Source organism: Anomaloglossus baeobatrachus, chromosome 1 (genome assembly GCF_048569485.1).
Source record: "Anomaloglossus baeobatrachus isolate aAnoBae1 chromosome 1, aAnoBae1.hap1, whole genome shotgun sequence".
NCBI classification, from domain to species: domain Eukaryota; kingdom Metazoa; phylum Chordata; class Amphibia; order Anura; family Aromobatidae; genus Anomaloglossus; species Anomaloglossus baeobatrachus.
This window is the reverse complement of record NC_134353.1, coordinates 126,488,134-126,514,871: the sequence shown is the minus strand read 5'-3', so window position 1 is coordinate 126,514,871 and position 26,738 is coordinate 126,488,134. Positions and strand designations below refer to the sequence as shown.

Below are 26,738 nucleotides of genomic sequence, written 5' to 3'. Positions count from 1 at the left end.
CACAGGAGACCGTGCTCCATCCACAGCTCCTGAGGACCCTGCTGGATAGGAGCCGAGTATCGTTCAGGGACATGGCCCTGCTACTTTGAGGTACTCTGTGTCCCCGTGGGGACCGCGCACAGCAACATTCCAGCATTGCTGGGTGTGCTAGTGCACCGGGGACCGCAGCGCTGACTGCGTTTGTGCCATTACACACTTCAGCGTCGCTGAGTGTGTTCGTGTAGGGGGACTGCCGCGCTGACCGCCGCTGCCATGGTTATCACTGCGGCGCGGCTGGGACTGTTAGTGCGCCGGGGACTTCCGCGCCGACCGCGCTTATACGGCGGCCGCGCTTATAACTCGAGTCCCCGGCTTTTGCGGCCTAGTCTCTTTTTCTTCCCGCCCCCAGCCCTGCCAGTCAGGGGAAGGGCGGGACGCTGTACAGGTCGGCAGCACTGAGGGCTGGAGCATGCTTTGCATACTCCACCCCCCTCACTCTGCACAGTGGGGCACCAGTTCCCGCACTTTTCTGGGTCACGCCCACGGCTCCCTCCTCTCCTCAGGACGCCGGCAGCCATTCCTCTCAGATCTACTAACGCTGGAGAGGACAGACAAGCTCAGGGAGACCCAGGCAGGAATTCTGGTGCCCACACAACCGCTTTGCGCAGGCGGTAAGCAGCACCTGTGGTGCTGGCCCCACTAGTGCAGAAGTGTACTTATAGATTATATGATTATAGACTATACTTTACACTGTATGGTGCACTGTTGATTTTTGGCTATATACCCTCCTGTATTGCTCAGAGGAGACAACAGCATGTCGTCCACAAATAGCAAGGGTGCCAAAGCACAGACTTACTATTCTGCCTGTGCAGCATGTACGGCTATACTGCCGGCAGGTTCCACTGACCCTCATTGTGTGCAATGCTCGGCCCCTGTGGCACTTTCTCAGCCGGAGCCTCTGCTAGGGGTGGCCCAGGGAGAACCACCTGTTAACACTGTCCAGGTGACAGGGACGGAGTTTGCAGTTTTTACTGAAAGACTTTCTGAGACTATGGCTAAGATATTAGAAGCCTTGCAGTCCAGGCCAGCATCTCAAGCCAGGGGCACTGTGCAATCATTGCACCCTGGTCACCCTCAGTTGGAACAGCAATGTCCTCCCGGGGTGTCTCATGGATCCCAGGGTGAGGTCTCTGACACGGACCGCAGCCCCAGACCGACTAAGCGAGCTCGCTATGAAATCCCCTCGACATCATCACATTGTTCAGGGTCTCAGCGAGAGGACTCTCTGTATGATGAAGCGGAGGTAGCTGATCAGGATTCTGATCCTGAAGCCGCTCTCAACCTTGATACTCCTGATGGGGACGCCATAGTGAATGATCTTATTGCGTCCATCAATGAAATGTTGGATATTTCTCCCTCAGCTCCTCCAGTGGAGGAGTCAGCTTCTCAGCAGGAGAAATTCCGTTTCAGGTTTCCCAAGCGTACAAAGAGTATGTTTCTGGACCACTCTGACTTCAGAGAGGCAGTCCAGAAACACCGATCTTGTCCAGATAAGCGTTTTTCCAAGCGCCTTAAGGATACACGTTACCCTTTCCCCCCTGACGTGGTCAAGGGCTGGACTCAGTGTCCCAAGGTGGATCCTCCAATCTCCAGACTGGCGGCTAGATCCATAGTTGCAGTGGAAGATGGAGCTTCACTCAAGGATGCCACTGACAGACAGATGGAGCTCTGGTTGAAATCCATCTATGAAGCTATCGGCACGTCTTTTGCTCCAGCATTCGCAGCCGTATGGGCACTCCAAGCTATCTCAGCTGGTCAGGCGCAAATTGACGCACTCACACGTACGTCTGCGCCGCAGGTGGCGTCCATAACCTCTCAAACGTCGGCATTTGCGTCCTACGCTATTAATGCTGTCCTGGACTCTGCAAGCCGTACGGCGGTTGCAGCCGCCAATTCGGTGGCAATACGCAGGGCCTTGTGGCTGCGGGAATGGAAGGCGGATTCGGCTTCCAAAAAGTGCTTAACTGGATTGCCATTTTCTGGCGACCGTTTGTTTGGTGAGAGATTGGATGAAATCATCAAACAATCCAAGGGAAAGGAAACATCCTTACCCCAGGCCAAACCAAAAACACCCCAACAGAGGAGGGGACAGTCGAGGTTTCGGTCCTTTCGGGGTGCGGGCAGGTCCCAATTCTCCTCGTCCAAAAGGCCTCAGAAGGATCAGAGGAACTCCGACGCATGGCGGTCTAAATCACGCCCTAAAAAGACCGCCGGAGGTGCCGCTACCAAGGCGGCTTCCTCATGACTTACGGCCTCCTCACACCGCATCCTCGGTCGGTGGCAGGCTCTCCCGCTTTTGCGACACCTGGCTGCCACAAGTAAAAGACCGTTGGGTGAGAGACATTTTGTCTCACGGTTACAGGATAGAGTTCAGCTCTCGTCCTCCGACTCGATTCTTCAGAACATCTCCGCCTCCCGAGCGAGCCGAGGCTCTTCTGCAGGCGGTGGGCATTCTGAAGGCAGAAGGAGTGGTGGTCCCGGTTCCTTTTCAGCAACAGGGTCACGGTTTCTACTCCAACCTGTTTGTGGTTCCAAAGAAGGACGGGTCCTTCCGTCCTGTTTTGGACCTAAAACTGCTCAACAAACACGTAAGGACCAGGCGGTTCCGGATGGAATCCCTCCGCTCCGTCATCGCCTCAATGTCCCAAGGAGATTTCCTAGCATCGATCGATATCAAGGATGCTTATCTCCACGTACCGATTGCTCCAGAGCATCAGCGCTTCTTGCGCTTTGCCATAGGAGACGAACACCTTCAGTTCGCGGCACTGCCGTTCGGCCTGGCGACAGCCCCAAGGGTTTTCACCAAGGTCATGGCTACAGTAGTTGCGGTCCTCCACTCTCAGGGTCACTCAGTGATACCTTACTTAGACGATCTGCTGGTCAAGGCACCCTCTCAAGAGGCATGCCAACACAGCCTCAACGTTACTCTGGAGATTCTCCAGAGTTTCGGGTGGATCATCAATTTTCCAAAGTCAAATCTGACACCGGTCCAATCGCTGACATATCTTGGCATGGAGTTTCATACTCTTCCAGCGATAGTGAAGCTTCCGCTGGACAAACAGCGTTCACTACAGACAGGGGTGCAATCTCTCCTTCAAGGTCGGTCACACCCCTTGAGGCGCCTCATGCACTTCCTGGGGAAGATGGTGGCAGCAATGGAAGCAGTCCCTTTCGCGCAGTTTCACCTGCGTCCTCTTCAATGGGACATCCTACGCAAGTGGGACAGGATGCCGACGTCCCTAGACAGGAACGTCTCCCTCTCTCAGGCAACCAAAGCTTCCCTTCGGTGGTGGCTTCTTCCCACCTCATTATCGAAGGGGAAATCCTTCCTACCCCCATCTTGGGCGGTGGTCACAACGGACGCGAGTCTGTCAGGGTGGGGAGCAGTTTTTCTCCACCACAGGGCTCAGGGTACGTGGACTCAGCAAGAGTCCTCACTTCAGATCAATGTTCTGGAGATCAGGGCAGTGTATCTTGCCCTAAAAGCGTTCCAGCAGTGGCTGGAAGGCAAGCAGATCCGAATTCAGTCGGACAACTCCACAGCGGTGGCTTACATCAACCACCAAGGTGGGACACGCAGTCGGCAAGCCTTCCAGGAAGTCCGGCGGATTCTGCTGTGGGTGGAAGCCACAGCATCCACCATATCCGCAGTTCACATCCCGGGCGTAGAAAACTGGGAAGCAGACTTTCTCAGTCGCCAGGGCATGGACGCAGGGGAATGGTCCCTTCACCCGGACGTGTTTCAGGAGATCTGTTGCCGCTGGGGGATGCCGGACGTCGACCTCATGGCGTCACGGCACAACAACAAGGTCCCAACATTCATGGCTCGATCTCAAGATCACAGAGCTCTGGCGGCAGACGCCTTAGTTCAGGATTGGTCGCAGTTTCAACTTCCTTATGTGTTTCCTCCTCTGGCACTGTTGCCCAGAGTGTTACGCAAGATCAGGGCCGACTGCCGCCGCGCCATCCTCGTCGCTCCAGACTGGCCGAGGAGGTCGTGGTACCCGGATCTGTGGCATCTCACGGTCGGCCAACCGTGGGCACTGCCAGACCGACCAGATTTGCTGTCTCAAGGGCCGTTTTTCCATCTGAATTCTGCGGCCCTCAACCTGACTGTGTGGCCATTGAGTCCTGGATCCTAGCGTCTTCAGGATTATCTCAAGAGGTCATTGCCACTATGAGACAGGCTAGGAAACCAACGTCCGCCAAGATCTACCACAGGACGTGGAAAATATTCCTGTCGTGGTGCTCTGCTCAGGGGTTTTCTCCCTGGCCATTTGCCTTGCCCACTTTTCTGTCCTTTCTTCAATCCGGATTGGAAAAGGGTTTGTCGCTAGGCTCCCTTAAGGGACAAGTCTCTGCGCTCTCTGTGTTTTTTCAGAAGCGCCTGGCCAGACTCCCACAGGTACGCACGTTCCTGCAAGGGGTTTGTCACATCGTCCCTCCTTACAAGCGTCCGTTAGAACCCTGGGATCTGAACAGGGTGCTGATGGTTCTTCAGAAACCACCGTTCGAGCCAATGATAGATATTTCGCTCGCACGCCTTTCGCAGAAAGTGGTTTTTCTAGTAGCAGTCACCTCACTTCGGAGAGTGTCTGAGTTGGCAGCGTTATCATGCAAAGCTCCTTTCCTGGTGTTTCACCAGGACAAGGTGGTTCTGCGTCCGGTTCCGGAATTCCTCCCTAAGGTGGTATCACCTTTTCATCTCAATCAGGACATCTCCTTACCCTCGTTTTGTCCTCATCCAGTTCACCAATGTGAAAAGGATTTGCACTTGTTAGATCTGGTGAGAGCACTCAGACTCTACATTTCTCGTACGGCGCCCCTGCGCCGCTCGGATGCACTCTTTGTCCTTGTCGCTGGCCAGCGTAAAGGGACACAAGCTTCCAAATCCACCCTGGCTCGGTGGATCAAGGAACCAATTCTCGAAGCTTACCGTTCCTCGGGGCTTCCGGTTCCCTCAGGACTGAAGGCCCATTCTACCAGGGCTGTGGGAGCGTCCTGGGCCTTGCGACACCAGGCTACGGCTCAGCAGGTGTGTCAGGCAGCTACCTGGTCGAGCCTGCACACTTTCACGAAACACTATCAGGTGCATACCTATGCTTCGGCAGATGCCAGCCTAGGTAGGCAAGTCCTTCAGGCGGCGGTTGCCCACCTGTAGGACGGAGCCGTTACGGCTCTATTATGAGGTATTATTTACCCACCCAGGGACTGCTTTTGGACGTCCCAATTGTCTGGGTCTCCCAATAAGGAGCGACAAAGAAGAAGGGAATTTTGTTTACTTACCGTAAATTCCTTTTCTTCTAGCTCCAATTGGGAGACCCAGCACCCGCCCCTGTTTTTGTATACACATGTTGTTCATGTTAAATGGTTTCAGTTCTCCGATATTCCTTCGGATTGAATTTACTTTAAACCAGTTTATAATTTTTTCCTCCTTCTGGCTTTTGCACCAAAACTGATGAGCCCGTGGCAGCACGGGGGGTGTATAGGCTGAAGGGGAGGGGCTTTACACTTTTAGTGTAATACTTTGTGTGGCCTCCGGAGGCATAGCTATACACCCAATTGTCTGGGTCTCCCAAATGGAGCTAGAAGAAAAGGAATTTACGGTAAGTAAACAAAATTCCCTTATTTGATAATGGACGCCCATGGTGGCGGATTCCGTTAGAATGCGTCATTTGACGGATTCCGTTAACGCAGCTGTCTTTACACAACTGCGCATGCTCAGATGTGTAAAGACAAGGAAAAAAAACTACAACGGATTGCGTTATTTTGTACGATCTGTAGCATGCGTTGTGTCACTATATGCAACGCATCCGTTGCATGCGTCACACAACGCAATGCTACGGATCCCGTCCAACGCAAGTGTGAAACTAGCCTTAAAGGGAATCTATCACCAGCTTTTTGATACCTCATCTTAAGGCACTTTGATGTAAGAAAAGAGACCCTGATTCCAACTGTGTATCACTTTGTGTCACAATATCTGCACCCAGTAAACTAAGGGGTACTTTGCACACTACGATATCGCAGGTGCGATGTCGGTGGGGTCAAATCGAAAGTGACGCACATCTGGCATCACTGTCGACATCGTAGTGTGTAAATCCTTTTACATACGATTAACGAGCGTAAAAGCGTCGTTATCGTATGATCGGTGTAGGGTCCGACATTTCCATAATGCCGCTGCTGCGACGGTACAATGTTGTTCCTCGTTCCTGTGGCAGCACACATTGCTGTGTGTGAAGCCGCAGGAGCGAGGAACATCTCCAACCTGCGTCCCGGCCGGCAATGCGGAAGGAAGGAGGTGGATGGGATGTTTACGTCACGCTCCTCTCCGCCCCTCTGCTTCTATTGGCTGCCTGCTGTGTGAGGTCGCTATGACCTGCCCCCTTAGTAAGGAGGTGGGTCGCCAGCCAGAGCGACGTCGCAGGGCAGGTGAGTGCATGCGAAGCTGGCGTAGCGATAATGTTTGCTACGGCAGCTATCACAAGATATCGCACCTGCGACGGGGGCGGGGACTATCGCTGCAGCGTCGGTAACACATTGTTGCCGATGTCGCAGCATGCAAAGCCCGCCTAAGAGTTAGATGTAGTAGAGCTCAGAAAGCAAACCCCGCCCACAACACAGCTTTCTTTGTGTACATTGTCTATTGAAAATGCGCTGCTAATCAGAGGAGGGGGCATGGTCGGACAACTGCTTACAAGCCTTGTAGTTAAAGCACTGATAATCACCTTCATTGTAAGTAAACAGCAAACAGCCTAATAAGTGACACATCACTGAAGTCAGTGGTTTAACCACTGCGTCATGCTGTCCTCAGATTACATAGCAAACACCTGATGACAGATTCCCTTTAAGAACAAAAAACTAGGATACAAAGTTTTTGAACACAGTGCTTTAACCGTGGCTTAAGAAACATGTCTACACCCTGCACGTAACACTCCTGAGCTTGTGTTTGCCTGAATGTAATTATTACAGAGGCTCCTATGAGGATTCACAAGAAGGTGTCATATTTTGTTTTTTTTGTTTTTCAGGTCCACCAGTTGGGGTGTGAAGCTGTCATGCTCTTACTAGAACTGAATCCAGACCAGAGCAACCTCATGTACTGGGCGGTGGACCGCTGCTATACCGGCTCCAAACGCGTGGCTTCTGGCTGCTTCAAAGCCATAGCCAGTGTTTTCCAGAACAGGTATTCCTCCTGTTATACATGCATATATGTGTATGTATGTGTGCACACGTCGTAGAGAGCGGGCATGTTACATTGTGTGCAAAGCTCGTACTGCGCCTCCTGTGATCATGATGTTCAGTGCAATCTCTGTAATCTGTCTCCAGGGATTACCAGTGTGACACAGTTACCCTCCTTAATCTGATCCTGTTTAAGGCGGCGGACTCTGCCAGGGATATCTATGAAGTTGCTATGCAGTTATTGCAGGTTTGTGCACTTTATACTTATATGCTTCAATAAACCAAGTCCAATAAGGAAGCAATCAGCAATCTATATTGTTCATGAAGTACAGCCTTCCATCCAAGGGTATTCTCAAGGAGAACACATCGCTGTGAATATCACAACACAAACTGCATAAACTATAAGTCGATCTCTTAGGGGTACTTCTCACATAGCGAGATCGCTGCTGAGTCACGGTTTTTGTGACGCACCAGTGACCTCATTAGCGATCTCGCTGTGTGTGACACTGAGCAGCGATCTGGCCCCTACTGTGAGATCGCTGCTCGTTACACACAGCCCTGGTTCATTTTTTGGATGTTGCTCTCCCGCTGTGAAGCACACATCGCTGTGTTTGACAGCGAGAGAGCAACGATCTGAATGTGCAGGGAGCAGGAGCCGGCTTCTGGCACCCTGCGGTAAGCTGTAACCAAGGTAACTATCGGGTAACCAAGTGAAGTGCTTTGCTTGGTTACCCGATATTTACCTTGGTTACTAGCGTACGCCACTCTCAGGCTGCCAGTGCCGGCTCCCTGCACACGTAGCCGGAGTACACATCGGGTAAATAAGCAAAGCGGTTTGCTTATTAACCCAATGTGTGCTCTGGCTACGTGTGCAGGGAGCTAGCGCTAAGCGGTGTGCGCTGGTAACCAAGGTAAATATCGGGTAACTAAGCGCTTGGTTTCCCGATATTTTCCTTAGTTACCAAGTGCAGCATCGCTTCCACTCGTCGCTGGGGGCTGGTGAGATCTGCCTGATTGACAGCTCACCAGCGACTATGTAGCGACGCACCAGCGATCCTGACCAGGTCAGATCGCTGGAGCGTCGCTAAAGTGTGACGGTACCCTTAGACCCAATGAGTCTGATGTGCTTACTATCCATGTCAGAATGGCTATATAATCCTGATAATAAAACTGAGCTTGAATGAGTCCAGCTAAAGAGTGAGAGCTCATGAGTCTGTGAGTATTCAGTCTATGGCCAGATAGCCTGACTGACAGCTGCAGCTTGTACTGAGCACTGTGAGATGGCAGCAGGGAGGAGGGACACTGAGGTTATTGTCTTACAGGCTGGTTGGCCAGAGATTTATTTAGCATGGATTTTAACAGTAAGTAGACCAGCATTATCAGGTCAAAGAAATCTATGTATCAATGTGGGTAAGCTGTATTGTGAAATATGGAGACAAATACACTTCAATACAGTTCTGCAACTTTTTTGGGGTTTTTTTTCCATGGAAACATCATTGAAGTGATTTTTATGATTCCCAGTTTTTTAGCTGGTTTAAAACTGCAGTTATATGTGTGAACAGATAATATCAGAACTTATACTGTATGTTAATAATTATGTGCATTGGCTTTCTGCAGATTCTGGAACCGAAAATGTTTCGCTACGCTCATAAACTAGAAGTGCACAGAACGGATGGCATATTAGGGCACCCTTCTCCATTACCACACTTGTACTCCGTATCCTACTACCAGCTCTCTGAAGAATTGGCTCGCACCTACCCGGAGCTAACACTTGCTATTTTCTCAGGTATTTAGTATAGCTCGTCTGTCGTGGGACATTATCCCACAAAGGATGTGTATCACTTATCCACAAGATAGGTGACTGTGACCTGTGTGTGGCCTCCCCATTCATTGTCTGTGGACCTGACGGAGGCCGGCGATTGCTCGGATGTGAATGTCCCTAGATATTGAATATTGCTTCTGGGCACGGGGATCAGTACTATATTAAAGGGGTTGCCCACTACTCGGACATCTCCTTCTCAATCTGAGTGTTTGCCCCTATTAAAATAAGGCCTGTACTCCCCTCCAGTGCTGGCATCATTGCAGTGATGTTGGCACCGGCTCTCCCGGGGCTCATGTGACATTTTTACATCATGTAAGTCCTACACTTGGTCAACGCCAGCTTCACTCTCCATCTTCAGACAAATCGAACATCAAGAGGGAGTCAGAGCTGCGGCTGGCCGCTCACTTCTTAATGCTGTTTGATATTTCAAACTGGGGAGAGTAAATCCGGCACTGATTGGGTGCAGGCCTCACATGACGTAAAAGTGTCACATGAGCCCTGGGAGAGCGGGTGCGAACAGCGCTGGCAATGGCAGTGAGTATAAAGATATATGTGCACACCATCAGTGTTAGCAGCTTTTTGGACTCAGTGTATTTTCACTGCTTGCAAAACGCTGTGTTGTACAGTACAAGCACAGTGGATGGCATTCATAGAAATCTCCTGCCCACTGCGCTTCTTTTTAACACAGCGTAAACTGACCTGCGGTGTGGGTTTCTTTTCCACAGCATGTCAATTTCTCTTGCGGATTCGCTTGAGTCTCCTGCGTGTGAGGACACAGCGAAAATACGCTGCTACCAGAATTTCTACTACTCCAGATCTGGTGTATGTAGCCTAAGTGGTTTTATTTTAACGGTGTTAATTATTCATATTGAGAAGGACGTGTCCGAGTAGTGGACAGTCTCTCTAACACGCAGTGCAGTCAGGAGATATGGAGGTCTCTGAACCCCCTTTCTGAAGATCATTGGGGGCCGAGCTATATAGCCCTCAATGATCAGGCATTTATCACCCATTCTATGGCTGAGTAGTAAATGTTCCTTCTGGGAAAACATCTATGCAACAAGATGATCTGCACGGCATTTGTCTTGTTACCGCACCCATCACCTTTGTACATTTCGGCCGGGAGCTCTAGCCTCCCCAGTGCCCTCTCTTGTCAGTTGCCTTTGGTGTATTGTGTACGCTCTTTTTATAGGTTGAAAGCTTCAATATAACAAGGAAAGGTGGAAATAATGAATTATATTCAAAGAGTTTTATCTATTGTTGTGGGGGGTTTGTGCTAGAAAAATTGTAATACAGCATCACTTAAAGGGAACCTGTCAGGTGCAATATGCAGCCAGAACCACGAGCAGTTCTGTGTGCATATTAGTGATTCCTGCCTAACTGTCCCTGTATCTAGCAGCATAGATAAAGAGATCTTTAGAAAAAGTATTTTTAAAAATCATTTATGATATGCTAATGTGGCCAGGGACTAGTCGCAAGGGCGTTACTTCCTGCGCTCATTCTGCCCTCTTAGCATGGTATCACTCCCACAGGGTCGTGCTAACATACTATTCAATTCAGCTGCACCAGCAGTGACGCACGTACCTGTGACTGCTTTGTCGCTGATCTGAAGTTCCCAGCACTTCCAGTCATGCGCTGTATGAAGTGGGTTGTACGTGCCTTGTCTTCAGCGAAGTCTATTGCACATGACTGGAAGTGCCGGACTTCAGACCAGTGGTGACAGTGGACACAGGTACACGCGTCACCACTGGTGATGTTGTATTGAATAGCATGTTAGCATGCCCCTGTGGGTATGCTAAGAGGGTGGAATGAGCCCAGGAAATAACGCCCTTGTGACTAGTCCCTGCGCTCATTAGCATATCATAAAGGATCTTTAGAAATACTTTTTCTAAAGATCTCTTTGTCTATGCCAGTTTATACAGGGACGGTTAGGCAGGGATTAGAAATATGCACCCAGAACTGCTCGTGGCTCTGGGTCCATATTGCACCTGACAGGTTATTTTATTAAAGGGAACCTGTCACTGTGACTGGACCCACAAAACTGAAAGCTGACAATTGGGGTTATATGAGACCTCAATGATGAAGATGTAATGGAGACCACAATGCACTTGATGTTTTTTGTAAAAATTTTCTACATTCTATTTTTGACAGAAATCAGTCAGCGAATACAGACGGCGCACCCTGCTGGCCGCCAGGTGATGTTGCACTATTTACTTCCCTGGATGAACAACATTGAGCTGGTGGATCTGAAGCCATTGCCTACAGCCCGCAGACATGAGGATGAAGTGGAGGAGTCGCTGAGAGACCGAGATGTGATGGTCAACAGCAGGCGCTGGCTGCGAGGAGAGGGATGGGGGTCACCGCAAGCAACAGCAATGGTCCTCAATAACTTACTGTACATGACGGCTAAGGTAAATCATTTGCCACCATAGACTAGGAATCACGCAGATGCTGAAGTATGAGAACAATTTCTAATTTCTCCAGGACATTTTCAGTTTTCACAAGTAACCGCAAATATTGGTGTAAATTCAAGATCAAGGCCTATACAGGAGCAGAGATTTATTTCTTATTGTCATTGGCACACGATCTCACCCAAAAAGTGGCATAATCTGTGCTGTATGTTACATTCTGTGGTAAAGAATTAGATCAAACAATACATTAATTCTCATATGTGCGCACTCATATTTGTCTTTTAACATTCCATAATATGTAGAGATGGATATTGATAGATATAGACAATAAGTGCATTTTTAGTGCGTTAAGGGTGTTTTAATTTATTACTCGTTCTATAAAAAACCACTAACAAAAATACGGACGGCTGAAATATCCCAAGAATTAATATTTTTCAAGTATTGTCTTAATCTAAACGTGAAAACTGTTTTCCAGTACGGCGATGAGGTGGCGTGGTCAGAAATTGAAAACGTGTGGACCACCCTTGCAGACGGATGGCCAAAGAATTTGAAGATTATTTTGCACTTTCTAATCAGCATTTGTGGCGTGAACAGTGAACCCAGCCTCTTCCCGTATGTGAGTATTTGCGCTGAACCGTCTCCTATTTATTTATTTGCAGTTATTTATTTATCAACATCATTGACTCTTTGTAAAGTGTTAGTGACTGCTGATCCAGTATTTATGGCATTCATTAAAATGTAACTCTAGTCATACCGGAAAATGATTGTAATACAAGAGTCTGCACTGTAATTGCTTTTCTAAATCACTTGTTCCCTAGAAATCTTGCTGTCCAAATAAAGCCAGAACTGAATTTCCCCATCACATCACATTACATTGTACAGCACCGGAGACAAAAACATGAGACAGAACAGACCACGGACTATGCATGCTACTATAGTGGGCAAAATCCCCAAAAGGGTTCAGGGTAAAAAAAAAGAACTGTAACACTGCGCTATAACGTCGGTTAAAGTGTTCCTCTGGGATATAGATAGAGAGATATACATCTTTCCCGTGTGTGTGTGTGTGTGTGTGTGTATATATATGTATTGTATAGAGATATATATATATATATATAGTCTCCAAAGGAGAAAGTCGCACTCCAGTTGACTGGACCCGTGGAAGCTAAGTTCTAGCGAAACGGCACGCCGTCGTCCGGCGTTGTATGGCTTGTCTCACCCTCCCCACCGCTTGTACCTTCATGTTTCCCCTGCAATAAAGACGGAGTGATATGGTGATCATCTGGAGTGCGACTTTCTTTCTCCTTTGGATTTATCTTGGTCTTCACCGCAAGTCTGCACCATGATCCCCTCCATGGCTCAGTAGGGCTCAAGTAGCTGAACGTGTAGTAACACGCGGAGTAGGTGGTGCACCGGGACTCTTACCTCTTTCATATATATACTTATATACACACAGTGCGTCTACCCATATCCTGTCCACCGCCATTAACTTGAGAACGGTGGCAGCTGTAGGCATAGAATTGTTGTCTAGGTAGAGTAAAATAGCCATGCGCTACGCAATGAAACCACCTATAGCGCCACCTGGTGGAAGACAACGGAGTTAGCTTTTTTTATATCAAAAAGGAACAATATAGAGAAAAAAAGTGAATTACAAAGTTGTAGGGCATCATCAATTCAATACAAATCGACACCTTGCATACAGAAAAACGAGTGGCCATCATGACTTTAAGAAATGAAGGTCAGTCAGTCCGAAAAATTGGGAAAACTTTGAAAGTGTCCCCAAGTGCAGTGGCAAAAACCATCAAACGCTACAAAGAAACTGGCTCACATGAAGACCGCCACAGGAAAGGAAGACCAAGAGTCACCTCTGCTGCGGAGGATAAGTTTATCCGAGTCACCAGCTTCAGAAATAGCAGGTTAACAGCAGCTCAGATTAGAGACCAGGTCAATGCCACACAGTTCTAGCAGCAGACACATCTCTAGAACTGTTTTTCTTTACTTAGCTGCTTTTTTCTTGCCATAATACAATTTCTAACAGTCTATTCAGTAGGACTATCAGCTGTGTATCCACCAGACTTATGCACAACACAACTGATGGTCCCAACCCCATTTATAAGGCAAGAAATCTCACTTATTAAACCTGACAGGTTTTTTTTTTCCCCACCCCCAATCTATCTATTTATTTTTAGGGTTTTTTTTCAATGTAACATGTCACCATAGTTAGAAAAAAAAACTGCCATTTTAATTTTCTATAATCTCAACAATTGAAAAAACTTTGTGTAATCATTTTTCCAAAAAAGGAGCAAAAAGTCCTAAATATATAACAATCTTTATTCAATAAATATAAATCACACACACATAAAAAGATGTTTACAGCAACAGAATCAACTGGCAGCACAATAATATTGCACATATATTCAGACCGTTATGTAAAGTGACTCATGCAATACAGAAGGTGCAAATTCGCAATATATTCACATATGTTGTCCATTAAGGATATTATACCTACACTATTTTCTAATAAAGCATCATGCCCCCCGTTGAAGCGGGATGCGAAACGTACGTCGGGGTAGGTGACTGGCGGCTTTTTCTTAATATGCCCAGGTAACGTCTTGCTTATAGATTGTGGATTCATGCCCGTAGTCAGTTCAGCTTGATGTCCGTGCAAACAGGGTTAATTCTCCCGTTCACCGGGAGTTGTTTGCGGGCACCAGCTGACTGATTCCTTGTCTACATAGACATTAGAAAGGCCCTGCTTATAAGCTGGGACCACAGTGCCACCTATGGATGTAATGGGGCTTTCATCCACCATTTATCTGCAATTGGGCTTGATAGCATGATATTGAGACCTGCTATTCTGATGTAGTGACCATTAATATCTTGTTGTGCAGTAACAAATTAACTTTATAGTTGTCAGATTATTTTGGACCCTCCACTAATATTCCTTTATTAGAAAATAGTGTAGGTATAATATCCTTAATGGACAACATATGTGAATATATTGCGAATTTGCACCTTCTGTATTGCATGAGTCACTTTACATAACGGTCTGAATATATGTGCAATATTATTGTGCTGCCAGTTGATTCTGTTGCTGTTAACATCTTTTTATGTGTGTGTGATTTATATTTATTGAATAAAGATTGTTATATATTTAGGACTTTTTGCTCCTTTTTTGGAAAAATGATTACACAAAGTTTTTTCAATTGTTGAGATTATTGAAAAATGGGAGTGTCCACATACCTTAGGACCATTTATGTGTTCATTTTAATTTTCTGTATAAAGGTTTTTTCAGAAGCCTCATCATCACAGACAGGGTTGCAGTGACTGATATATCACTTGTTGTATTCAGTGCATAACACAAGATCCACCATTCACAGTAGGGGATGCAGGGGACTCTCTTTCCTCCTCCTTTACAACAACCTTTGCTTTGATCAGCAAGTGGTTAAAAAATACTTCTGAAGAAGACGATTAGTTAGATCCATTCTTTTGCTGTCTATGTTCCTGAAAGTATGTTTCAGCATTAGATATAAAATAAACTGTGCAATTTTACAAGGTCAATAGTAGTAGAAACAATTCAAAAATATATATTGGCATTCAATATAAACACCTGATTTAGTCAGTAGGTAAATTTCTGATGAGACAATCTCCTTTAATTTTCCCCAATCAAAGTTTGCAGGTGGTAATTATAGATTGGATATATTAAATATTTTCAGCCCAATCCTATTGTCAAGACCCAAAGCCTGGACTTTGCAGCACCTTGATTTTAATTTTGTGGACTGACTCCAAATTTCCTTGATATTCAGGTAAAGAAAGTTATTGTGTATCTGGGCAGAGATAAGACCATGCAACTCCTGGAGGAGCTGCTCAGTGAGCTGCAGCTTACAGACCCAGTGAGTTCTGGAGTAACGCACATGGACAGTCCTCCATACTACCGCATCACTTCAAGCTATAAAATACCCTCTGTCACCTCAGGTGAGCAAGCACAAGTGTACCGCCTGATGTATGGAACCTACAGGCCCAAATGTACTGCCTGATGTATGGAACATACAGGCCCAAATGTACTGCCTGATGTATGGAACATACGGGCCTAAATGTACTGCCTGATGTATGGAACCTACAGGCCCAAATGTACTGCCTGATGTATGGAACCTACAGGCCCAAATGTACTGCCTGATGTATGGAACCTACAGGCTCAAATGTACTGCCTGATATAGGGAACATACAGGCCCAAATGTACTGCCTGATGTATGGAACCTACAGGCCCAAATGTACTGCCTGATGTATGGAACCTACAGGCCCAAATGTACTGCCTGATGTATGGAACCTACAGGCCCAAATGTACTGCCTGATGTATGGAACCTACAGGCCCAAATGTACTGCCTGATGTATGGAACCTACAGGCCCAAATGTACTGCCTGATGTATGGAACCTTCGGGCCCAAATGTACTGCCTGATGTATGGACCCTGCTGTACTACATACTTTATTAGTCATGTTAGAATTCTAGTTACTTGATCAGTAAATATCACTTAAAATAATGTTTAATCTATTTCCACAACTTAGTAGTTTATTAGTTTGGGTTTTGGAACTACTCTTTTATACACAGGTTCATATCTCATCCCCGGAGTCTAGTATTATTATTATTCTGTATGCTACATTCATGTTTCACTGCAGTCCTTGTAAATTGTGAGTGTTGTCCTGGCAGGAACCACATCCAGCAGCAATACTATGGTAGCCCCCACTGACGGCAGTCATGAGAACAAGCATGCAAGGGATAGCATTGAGGACAGGTAAGCTTTGTACCACTTATTATAGCCAGTGTCTGCGTACATTGTGTCAAACTCTGATCAGGTCTCCTAGGGATGCACACAATTTATAAAAGTGCAGTAAATCCTGATTGTTATTTGTGACAACCACCTTTTTTTAATTGAATCGTATTACGTAGTCCTTATTCCATTGCAAGATGGCTGCTGGACATGTAGTCAATGGGAGGTATGTATCACAGAGATGGTTATCCTCTGTGATGTAAGCCCAGGTGCAAGCTCTAGTACACTTAATACTAAGAGACTTCTTAGGGAACGTCATGGCCGGGTTTCACAAGCAGTCGGAGAGATGGGCGGGTTTGGGTGCTCACACAGCCCCACCCATGGGTGTTGTAAACACCTTAAGATAGAGACAATTTGTCTCACACAGGGTCTGTGTGTGGAGGTTGCAACACCTCTTGTGGGATCGTGGTGTGAAATTCTGTGCGGGCGGACCCTGCAGAGACCTATGCGGACTATTTACTTTCTGTTTATTACTTTGGGCCGGAAAAGGCTGTTTTTGTTTCTACTTTGCTCGAGTGATTTATGAATAAACCTTCTGGACTTAAAAGAAAACCTTTCCTGTGTTTGCCTTAAACCCGGAACCGAGCCATGATCTTTTGTGTGGTGTTGTGTAACGATATACAATATGTATAATCAAGGACAAATGTTTCTCTGTTAAAGTTGTTGTCCACACTCAATAACATTTTCAATGAGCCATGCAGATTGTTGAATCGTAACAGTGGGCAATCTACACACCGTTAGGATTCAGGTCTGCTCGTGCGTTCCAGTGGTCATCATATGACAAGTGTGGGATTTGTATACTTGCAGTCAATGGTCAACTACAGTCTCTACGGCTTTGGCTCAATCAGACTTTGCACATGACCACAAGCATTCAAAGCTCACATGTGCGATGACCGTCCTAACGGCAAATGGAGCCCATTCCAAATCCTAATGATGTGTAGAGTACACACTGTTAGGACATTTTCAAGCTGCTTGGCTTGCCGAAAATGTAATCAAGGTTAGGCATCTGCAGAAATAAGGGGAATTGGGCTATATTTTTTAATAATTATTGACCAATTGCTCATTATCCTTTATTAATCTGGTGTGAAAAATGCAAGGTACAATTTAAGAAAAATGTATCATGAGCTTTATAGATACGATAGCAACAACATCACTGAGTAGAGCACTAAGTCGCACATAGAAATATACCCATTGCCTGCAGGATGACTTGGCATTATAGAAAATTAAACTTTATTGCAATTTGAAAGGGTGCTTACCAGGACTATGAGGTCTATCCCAAATGCAACAAGTGCCCTGGTTCTCTGCTGTAATCTCTGCCCAGTGCCTCTTTCTGGTCTCTGCCTGCTCCATCATGTCTTCTTCCCTCAAGTCTAAGGCTACTTTCACACATCCGGATTTTTGCTCTGCGGCACAATACGGCGTTCTGCAGAAAAACCGCAACCGGCTTTTGTAACGCCGATTGCGTTTTTTTTTGCATTGACTTACATTAGTGCCGCATTGTGCCGTAGGGGCTTGCGTTCGGTCCGGTTTTTGCCGCATGCGGCAGATTTAGCCGATGCGGCGGCCAGATCAAACGTACCCTGCAACGTTTTTTGCTCCGGCAAAAAACACCGCATCGCGCCGCATCCGGCCGCTGCGGCGCATTTTTCAATGCATCCCTATGGAGGCCGGATGCGGCGCGATGCGGAAAAAACCGCATCCGGTCGCCGCATGCGGTATTTTCCACTGCGCATGCTCAGTAGCATGCCGCAACCGGAAAAAACCGGACCGGCCGCATGTAAAAACTTATGCAAAGGATGCGGTGTTTTCACCGCATCCGTTGCATAGTTTTCACAGCCGGATTGAGCCGCAGGGCTCAAACCGGATGTGTGAAAGTACAACCCGTGTATTACTGTACCTTGGTGGGCGACAGCCTCAGTGACGTACTGCCCTGTGTATCCCTAAGGCCATTGCCCCTTGCAGAGACAGGACTGTCAGTACATGAGATTTAAGGGCAGAACTCTAAAATACTGAGGTGGAGCCGTCAGAGCAAGAGTTAGATATTTGGCAGCATCTACGGTGGTGAGATGGAGCGCTTACTTGTGTTGGGACCATCGTCAAAGTCTTGACAAATTCAGTCAATGTGTTGTTTGCAATATTGTGCTGAACAGCTGCAGTCATAAAGGTATGTCTGTGGTTTTAGCCCCTATCTCCTCCTGCTATTTTTTAAAGGGAAGCTGTCAGGTCCGATAACACTTTTATCCTGAAAATATAGGGTTAATCTGCAGGTTAATAGGGTCATGAAGTTGCCTGGCCGCAGTAATGTAAGTGTGAGACGCAGGAGAAAATGAACTTTTTATCTCTTGGCAGCCGCCGGCTTTCAGTTAATTGTTAATTGCTCCTGGAAAGCTTGTATGACTGAAAGCCGGCGGCTCCCAGGTGAAATACAGATACATTTTCTCCTGGGTCCTGCACGTTCAGTACTGTAGACAGGCATCTTCATAACTCTCTATTAAACTGCAGGTTATCCCTTTATCTGCAGGTTAATTGTGTCATCGGTCCTGATGAGTTCCCTTTTAAGTACTCGCTCAGATAATGACCGATTCCCTTTAAATTATTAAGCTGTAATCCAACATCAGTACTAATATATTACGTAAAACATTGATGTTTAAAGATATTTCCATGATGGCCAAAAGCAAGAGGATAAGTAGACACATGTAATACTCTATTCCGTAAAAAGGAGCCATTATAGAACAAGATCATGTTTAGAGGAGATGTCACATGGACGCTCTTCTCACAGAGGACAGATCTTCATACAAGTTTGGGAATTACACAGTTCTTGGGACCGGCAATAATATTTTTGAAAATAGTGGAAAAGCCGATCAAGGATCACATATGTCTTACGTTCCATTTAGAAGCCCTGTAAATGTCTGGTTCTGACCCGGGAGGTGCATTATATGTTGGTGTTGGTTTCTTTTATTGTAATATCCTTTATTCCTATTTACATGAGGCTGAATTGTGACAATATTTGTGTTCTTCTTGCCCGTTTTTATTACAGCTATGCCCATCTTGATATCTACAGTGGTCTGAACAGCAACCTAAACCGCCAGCATCACAGACTGGAGTCGCGATACAGCAGCAGCTCTGGAGGGTCTTACGAGGAGGAGAAAAGTAATAGTCACTTATTTTTCTAGTTGATATTTGCTGTTTTTTGTTATAAAGTAGGACTTTTATCTTGTTATCCTACCATTTTGATCCCAGAGGCAAAAAAATCCCAATAGCAAGCAGTCAAAATGCTGTAATATACAGAATAAGAGCTTCCTATAGCAATTATACCACAGAAAGCATACAGCAGTGCCCAAGAGAGCCCAGGACAGTACTTTCTGCAATATTGATCCAGCACTACAGACGTCACTGATACGATACACTCATGTGTCTATGACAGATCCATATATCATTAATTGGATTTTCCTCCCTATTAAAGCCCCTTGTCGTTTTGCAGGTGACTCCATGCCACTGTTCTCTAGCTGGCGCTTAAAAGTGATGGAACACAACCGAGCCGAGCCTCTTCCCTTCCCACCCACAGGTGGTTGCTGGTCACCCCTTGTGGACTATTTGCCAGAAACGACATCCCCTGGCACATCGCTGCACAGGTACTAGCCCGGGCCTTACTGGGTTTTCTTTCTGTATTTTTACTTGTAAATTGTGTGCTTGACACGTCCTGGTCTGACTCTATGGCTGAGGTGTTATTGTGCTATTAACTACTTAAAATTATTTGTAGGTGCAACATAGCGGTGATCCTCCTGACCGATCTGATCACGGATCATAGTGTGAAGGTGGATTGGGGCGCCTACCTACACCTCTTACTACACGCCATCTTTATAGGTAACTGGTTGTTTTTTTACCAATATTAAATTGCGTTCCTTTACCTAATTATGCTGGATTATTATGGTTTTAAATAAATAAATGAATGGGCAACAAGGTAATATTGTAAGCCACGTGTGGATTCTATTACATGTTGCGGACACTAGTGATCATCTTTGTGGAAGAGTTTAAATAGGAGTTTCTCATGATGATTAAATTAGTAAGCAGTTTTGCAATTTACCTCTTATTGCAATTCCTCTCTGCCATCAAGAATGCTCAGATTTTTAATTCTATAGTGATCGATTCATTTTCTAGGTCTCCGCTCACCTCTGCAGTCTATCAGCAGTGGTCGGTCTCCTAGGCAAAAAGTGCAATCTCTTCTGCTGTGAGTTTGTCTGGATGCAGTGGTCCACACAGCTTCAGCCCCCCTGTGCCCTTCCAATGCTGAAGAGACCCCTGGTTGCAGTAGGTGGGAGTGCGCAGTTTAGTCGGCCGCCGTCATGCCACAGACCTGAACCATCAGTAATTGAGGAGTAATTGACTATACTTTCCCCCAACAAGATGGAACCTCGTAGGCAGGGGAGCTATGCGCTACTGAACAACAGCTGTGTACTCTGACAATTAAGTAATTACAAAGGCAATACATATTAATTCATATTAGTATCTCTCATTTTTAAGATATGGAATGTTTCAGAAGAAAAATTTGGCAAATACCTGTGCTTCCAGCTCCATGAGAAGGCTTGGGGTCCATTTATACTGTGCCATTTGTAGTATTAAATGGATCTCACCAGTAACATGTTGGCAATACTCAGTTATTAAAAGCCGGTTTACACAAGCAGACCGCTCTACCAATGTGTACTGAACGATATTTACTAGATTGTTCAGTGCACATAGGCGGCCATTCCTCTCAGCAGCATGAATACTGTGCACATAGGCTGACATTCCTCTCAGCAGCATGAATCCTGTGCACATAGGCTGCAATTCCTCTCAGCAGTATGAATCCTGTGCACATAGGCGGCCATTCCTCTTAGCAGCATGAATCCTGTGCACATAGGCTGACATTCCTCTCAGCAGCATGAATACTGTGCACATAGGCGGCCATTCCTCTCAGCAGCATGAATACTGTGCACATAGGCTGACATTCCTCTCAGCAGCATGAATACTGTGCACATAGGCTGACATTCCTCTCAGCAGCATGAATACTGTGCACATAGGCTGACATTCCTCTCAGCAGCATGAATACTGTGCACATAGGCGGCCATTCCTCTCAGCAGTATGAATACTGTGCACATAGGCTGACATTCCTCTCAGCAGCATGAATACTGTGCACATAGGCTGCAGTTCCTCTCAGCAGTATGAATCCTGTGCACATAGGCGGCCATTCCTCTCAGCAGCATGAATCCTGTGCACATAGGCGGCCATTCCTCTCAGCAGTATGAATCCTGTGCACATAGACTGCCATTCCTCTCAGCAACACGAATCCTGTGCACATAGGCGGCCATTCCTCTCAGCAGCACGAATCCTGTGCACATAGGCTGCCATTCCTCTCAGCAGCACGAATCCTGTGTACATAGGCGGCCATTCCTCTCAGCAGCACGAATCCTGTGTACATAGGCGGCCATTCCTCTCAGCAGCACGAATCCTGTGCACATAGGCGGCCATTCCTCTCAGCAGCACGAATCCTGTGCACATAGGCTGCCATTCCTCTCAGTAGCACGAATCCTGTGTACATAGGCGGCCATTCCTCTCAGCAGTATGAATCCTGTGCACATAGGCGGCCATTCCTCTCAGCAGCACGAATCCTGTGCACATAGGCTGCCATTCCTCTCAGCAGTATGAATCCTGTGCACATAGGCTGCCATTCCTCTCAGCAGTATGAATCCTGTGTACATAGGCGGCCATTCCTCTCAGCAGCACGAATCCTGTGCACATAGGCGGCCATTCCTCTCAGCAGCACGAATACTGTGCACATAGGCTGCCATTCCTCTCAATAGTATGAATTCTTGAATATACAGTACAATGTGCTGGCGAAAATTATGATCTTTTGTGCAGAACAAATTATCATTTTACCCAAAGGACAAGTGTTTTTTCATTCATTGATGAAGAGTTTACAGTGCAGCATTGTCGGGAAATAAGCATTACTAGGAACGCTCGATCGTAATAATCATGCAGTGTAAATAGCCCTATGGGCCAAAATCGGTGTTTTTTGAGCAGAAACCAGCAAAAAGGAGAAGTATGTCTCGAATTATTTTTTTCCATTCCTTCTGAATCTGCTGCTGTCTGATTAATAAATCCGCACCAAAAAGTTAATATGAGGCGACTGTGCACTGCAGACTGTATAAAAGGCAGTAACGGGGGCTCGATTTCTTCGAGCTCCTGTTATATTATATACATGAAGGGAGATATTTTGGATATCGGTTGTATAAGTTATTTGCTGATGAGACTATGGAACCTATAACTATCGCTGCTGGTTTCCTACATTTTTGTGCTTTCATTATATTTAGGGTTCGACCACTACCACCCCGAAGTGTATGAACATTGTAAGCGTCTGCTTTTACACTTATTGATTGTGGTGGGATCCAACAGCAGCGTGCAGAGTGTGGCCTCTATCCTCCTCCGGAATAGGGAGTGCAATGAACCTCGGGTGCTGACTGTGAAAAGCAATGCACATCTAGAATTCTCCTTCACAGGTAAGGCGCCATCTGCTGGGTAAAACAATACATATTTGACCGATGTCACGCACGGCACTAACTGCACCAAAAGGACACTTTAAATTGCACGATTGTGAGACCTCTTTTTCTTTTTTATAGGTATTAATGACTTTATTCCTGAATACCAGCCTTCACCCATGACGGACTCAGGGCTCAGCTCAAGTTCTACCTCTTCTAGCATCAGCTTAGGGAATACAAGCTCGGCTGTTCCTCACCTACATACGAGCATCCTCAATGAGACGGATCTCTCCGGGGAGCAGGATGAGAAAGTCAAAACCCTCATCGAGTTCATTACATCAAGGTATGCGTCTCTCATTTTGCACACTAGTATATCCATGTTTAGAAAATGACCTTCCTTTTCTGGGGACATATAGAAGGGTTTTTCACTTTTTTAAAAAAATAATGGTTTCCAAACGACTACAATTTATTCAAAATAACAAAAACAGCACTCGCCCTCCCCGGGTTCAACGCCTCCTTCTCACCGCTGCTCCAGTCCTTGTTTTTTGGCTGCAACAATGACTGACGCCACAACTACAGTGCACATCGTCACTACAAATGATCAGTAATCTCAAGGACCTTGTTGAAGATGGCACGAGTCAATGATTGGCTGCAGCGGTGAATGATTGGCTGCAGCGGTAATGCTAGGGGACAGTCTGAAGGAATAAATATGGAAATCGGTATCAGGACTAATGCAATTTAAAAAATAAATTCATCCTGTATAATGGGTTCAGGCCTTTATTATTTTACAGATCTAGTACAAGATGTGACGATTATATTACAAACATGAGAACCCTTAAAAATCATGCATTTCTCGACCAAGACGTACCTTGTGTTACATCACGGATGTGCTGTCCACCCATGAATGTTTCCTTGAAAGACTGTATTGTGTCCAAGCATCGTGACATTTGTAAATACTCTTGACACTAAATATTGGAGGCTGAAAGCATTTCTTATTTTTACGGTAATATTTGCATTTTAGGAAAAGAGGACCGCTATGGAACCATGAAGATGTTTCTGCAAAAAATCCAACAATTAAAAGTGCGGAGCAACTAACAGCATTTTTAAAACACGTGGTCACTGTCTTCAAGCACTGTAGATCAGGTATGTGTCTATATCTGGATGGCAAATCCATTAGTAGCTTTAGGCTTTCCTACTTTTTTTTTTTTTCCTGTAATTTACATGGTAACACTCCAATATCAGGGACTAGTGTAACAATTCACGATCAGCTCTAGCTATATTTAGTTTTAATTTTATTTTACTCACTTTTATATAGCGCTATTCAATCCCCAGCTCTTTACAGATGTGATAATCACTGTCCCCATTGGGGCTCACAATATAAATTCCCTATCAGTATGTCTTAGAAGTGTGGGAGGAAATCTGAGAACCTTGAAAACAAACACTGGAAGAATAATATATGAGGGGCTGCTGATAAGTCTTTGGCTTTACCCAGAAAAAAATTAGATAGGGTGATGAAACTTTACATTTATTCCACATACTCTTCACTGATGTCAACACACTTCTTATATTGGTATTCCAAGTTCTGTAAGCCTAGCTGAAAGAAGGATTTCGGTTGTGCCTCAAACCAGTCATCCGTAGCAGCCATGGCATCAGAAATGGTGTGAAATTTGGTACCGTTGAGGTATTTCTTTAAGTTTAATAACAGATGATAGTCGGAGGGAGCTAGATCTGGTGAATAAAGTGGGTGGTCAACCGGCTGGAAGCCCAGCTCTGCCGGTTTGCCGTGGTCACTTGTGCAGTGGGAGCGGTGGCGTTGTCTTGCAGGAACAAGATTCCTTTGGACAGCTTGCTGTGCCCTTTGGCCTTCAGAGCTGCCTTCAATTGGTCCAAAAGTTCAATGTAATACCTTGCATTGATGGTGGAACCCTTTTGAAGGTGGTCCACTAGAAGCACGCATGAGGTTGTGCACAGCATCAACGATCTCTGGAAAAAGAACCACTCTCGGTCGTGAAGGACGTTCCTCATCATTGGTGCTGAAGTGGCCAGTTTTAAATTTGGCAACCCAGTTCTTAACTGTGGAATATTGGAGGATCAATGCCCTTCATGTCTGCGACATATCACCATGAATATCCTTCGCTGACTTTCTTTGCAGAGACAAGAATTTTATCACTCCTCTGCTCTCAGTTGCTGTGAATATCTCATTAGACTCTGCCATTTTGTTTCCCGAGTGTGTAGAACAAAACATTTGGAAACCTATATTAGACACACCAGGCTTTCATGTGATATAACATTCATTACCATAGAAACAAAAAAGATCACAAAGACTTATCAGCAGCCCCTCGTATAAACTCCTTGCAGATGTTGTCTAAAATTCCATTTAGTCTGTGTAGATACTGAACTTACAAGGAAAAAAATGTTGGGACCCATTTTTGCATTCCCATTATTTCACCATCACGTCCTTACACAGCTACAGCGATGGAAAATCCACATCTTTTTACTGTATAATACAGGTGAATAGTTTTGAAAGCCCCCTCCTAACATAGGGCAGAAATGGTCTTTAAAAAAAAAAAAAAAAATGAGCATGCGTGGATTTTTAAGCACACTGCATCATTAGATAAAGATTTTCTCAGCCAGTTTTGGACAGGCGGGGAAATGTTTTACCTCACATAAAGAATCAGCTGCAGTCCCACGCTGTAATGTCTTTATACATTTTTACTCCCTCCTTGGCTCAGGAGCTGTGGTATGATCAGACCATGTGCCTGTATGGTCAGACACGGCCATTACACATCTCAGCACAGGAACTTTTTTTTTTTTTTAACACCTCTAATTGTGGAACTTTTTTTTATTCCAAGATCTATTGATTAATATGTACTTTGCTCATGAAAACTTTTAATTACTGCAAAATGAGATGAACAGTGATGTGCTGTATGATGTGTGTGATGTGCAATAATCCCAATTCCCAAATTGCCTCGTAAACGAAAACAAGAACTAAATACTTTTTTTCTATTCTATTTGATTTTGTTTACCTCTACTTTTTCTCCTTTTCTTCCAGGGTTCCAGCTGGAGCAACATCTGAGCGAGGTGTCCCTGCAGACGGCGCTGTCGTGCTCGTCTCGCCATTATGCTGGAAGGTCTTTCCAGATTTTCCGCGCCCTCAAGCAGCCTCTTTCTGCCCAAACGCTTTCAGATGTCCTTTCCAGATTAGTAGAAACTGTGGGGGATGCAGGGGAGGAGGCTCAGGTAAGGTTTTTGTTTTGTTTTTTTAATTGATGCAAACATGGTTTTCCATACTACACAACCAGGATCTGTGAAATGGGTTTCATTGATTTAATTTTTCTTTGTCGCTCCATTGGGAGACCCAGACAATTGGGTGTATAGCTTCTGCCTCCGGAGGCCACACAAAGTATTACACTTTAAAAAGTTTAACCCCTCCCCTCTGCCTATACACCCTCCCGTGGACCACGGGCTCCTCAGTTTTATGCTTTGTGTGGAAGGAGGCACACATCCACTCATGCATTCTCATAACTTAGTTGTCGGTTGGAAGATAAGAGGACTCCCACGGGGCCCCCGGCATGTTCCCTTCTCACCCCACTATGTCGGCGGTGTTGTTAAGGTTGAGGTACCCTTTGCGGGTACAAAGGCTGGAGCCACATGCCGTTTTCCTTCACCATCCCTTATGCGGCTCTGGGAGAAGTGGGATCCTGAGCGGTCATCCATTTACTGGGACCGTGCTCCATCCGCAGCCCCTGGTGGAACCTGCCGGACCGGAGCCTTTTCAACCCCAGGGACCGGGCCCTGCTACTTAAAGGTACTCTGTGTCCCCATTGGGGACTGTACAGGGAGCGCACCTTCTTCCCGGAAGCCGCGGTAGTCGTAAGACTGAGGAGGCAGGTGGACTTCCGCGCCGACCGGGCCTGCTTGTCGGACGCGGCCTCAAATTTAGTCCCCGGCTTCACC

At 46.0% G+C, this 26,738-nt stretch overlaps 1 protein-coding gene across 7 annotated transcripts in view; it reads left to right on the top strand.

Annotated features, from left to right (window-relative positions):
- Nucleotides 1-26,738, top strand: part of FRYL (FRY like transcription coactivator) — a 520,064-nt gene that overhangs the window by 397,117 nt on the left and 96,209 nt on the right. For all 7 annotated transcript variants that reach the window (XM_075347029.1, XM_075347025.1, XM_075347024.1 and 4 more), the window contains 14 exons: nt 7,065-7,219; nt 7,363-7,462; nt 8,833-9,001; nt 11,186-11,445; nt 11,921-12,061; nt 15,249-15,417; nt 16,149-16,233; nt 19,307-19,419; nt 19,751-19,901; nt 20,030-20,133; nt 22,617-22,802; nt 22,923-23,124; nt 23,803-23,924; nt 25,834-26,021. In XM_075347029.1, coding sequence (XP_075203144.1) covers nt 7,065-7,219; nt 7,363-7,462; nt 8,833-9,001; nt 11,186-11,445; nt 11,921-12,061; nt 15,249-15,417; nt 16,149-16,233; nt 19,307-19,419; nt 19,751-19,901; nt 20,030-20,133; nt 22,617-22,802; nt 22,923-23,124; nt 23,803-23,924; nt 25,834-26,021 — 2,145 coding nt within the window. The remainder of the gene's footprint in view (nt 1-7,064; nt 7,220-7,362; nt 7,463-8,832; nt 9,002-11,185; nt 11,446-11,920; nt 12,062-15,248; nt 15,418-16,148; nt 16,234-19,306; nt 19,420-19,750; nt 19,902-20,029; nt 20,134-22,616; nt 22,803-22,922; nt 23,125-23,802; nt 23,925-25,833; nt 26,022-26,738) is intronic.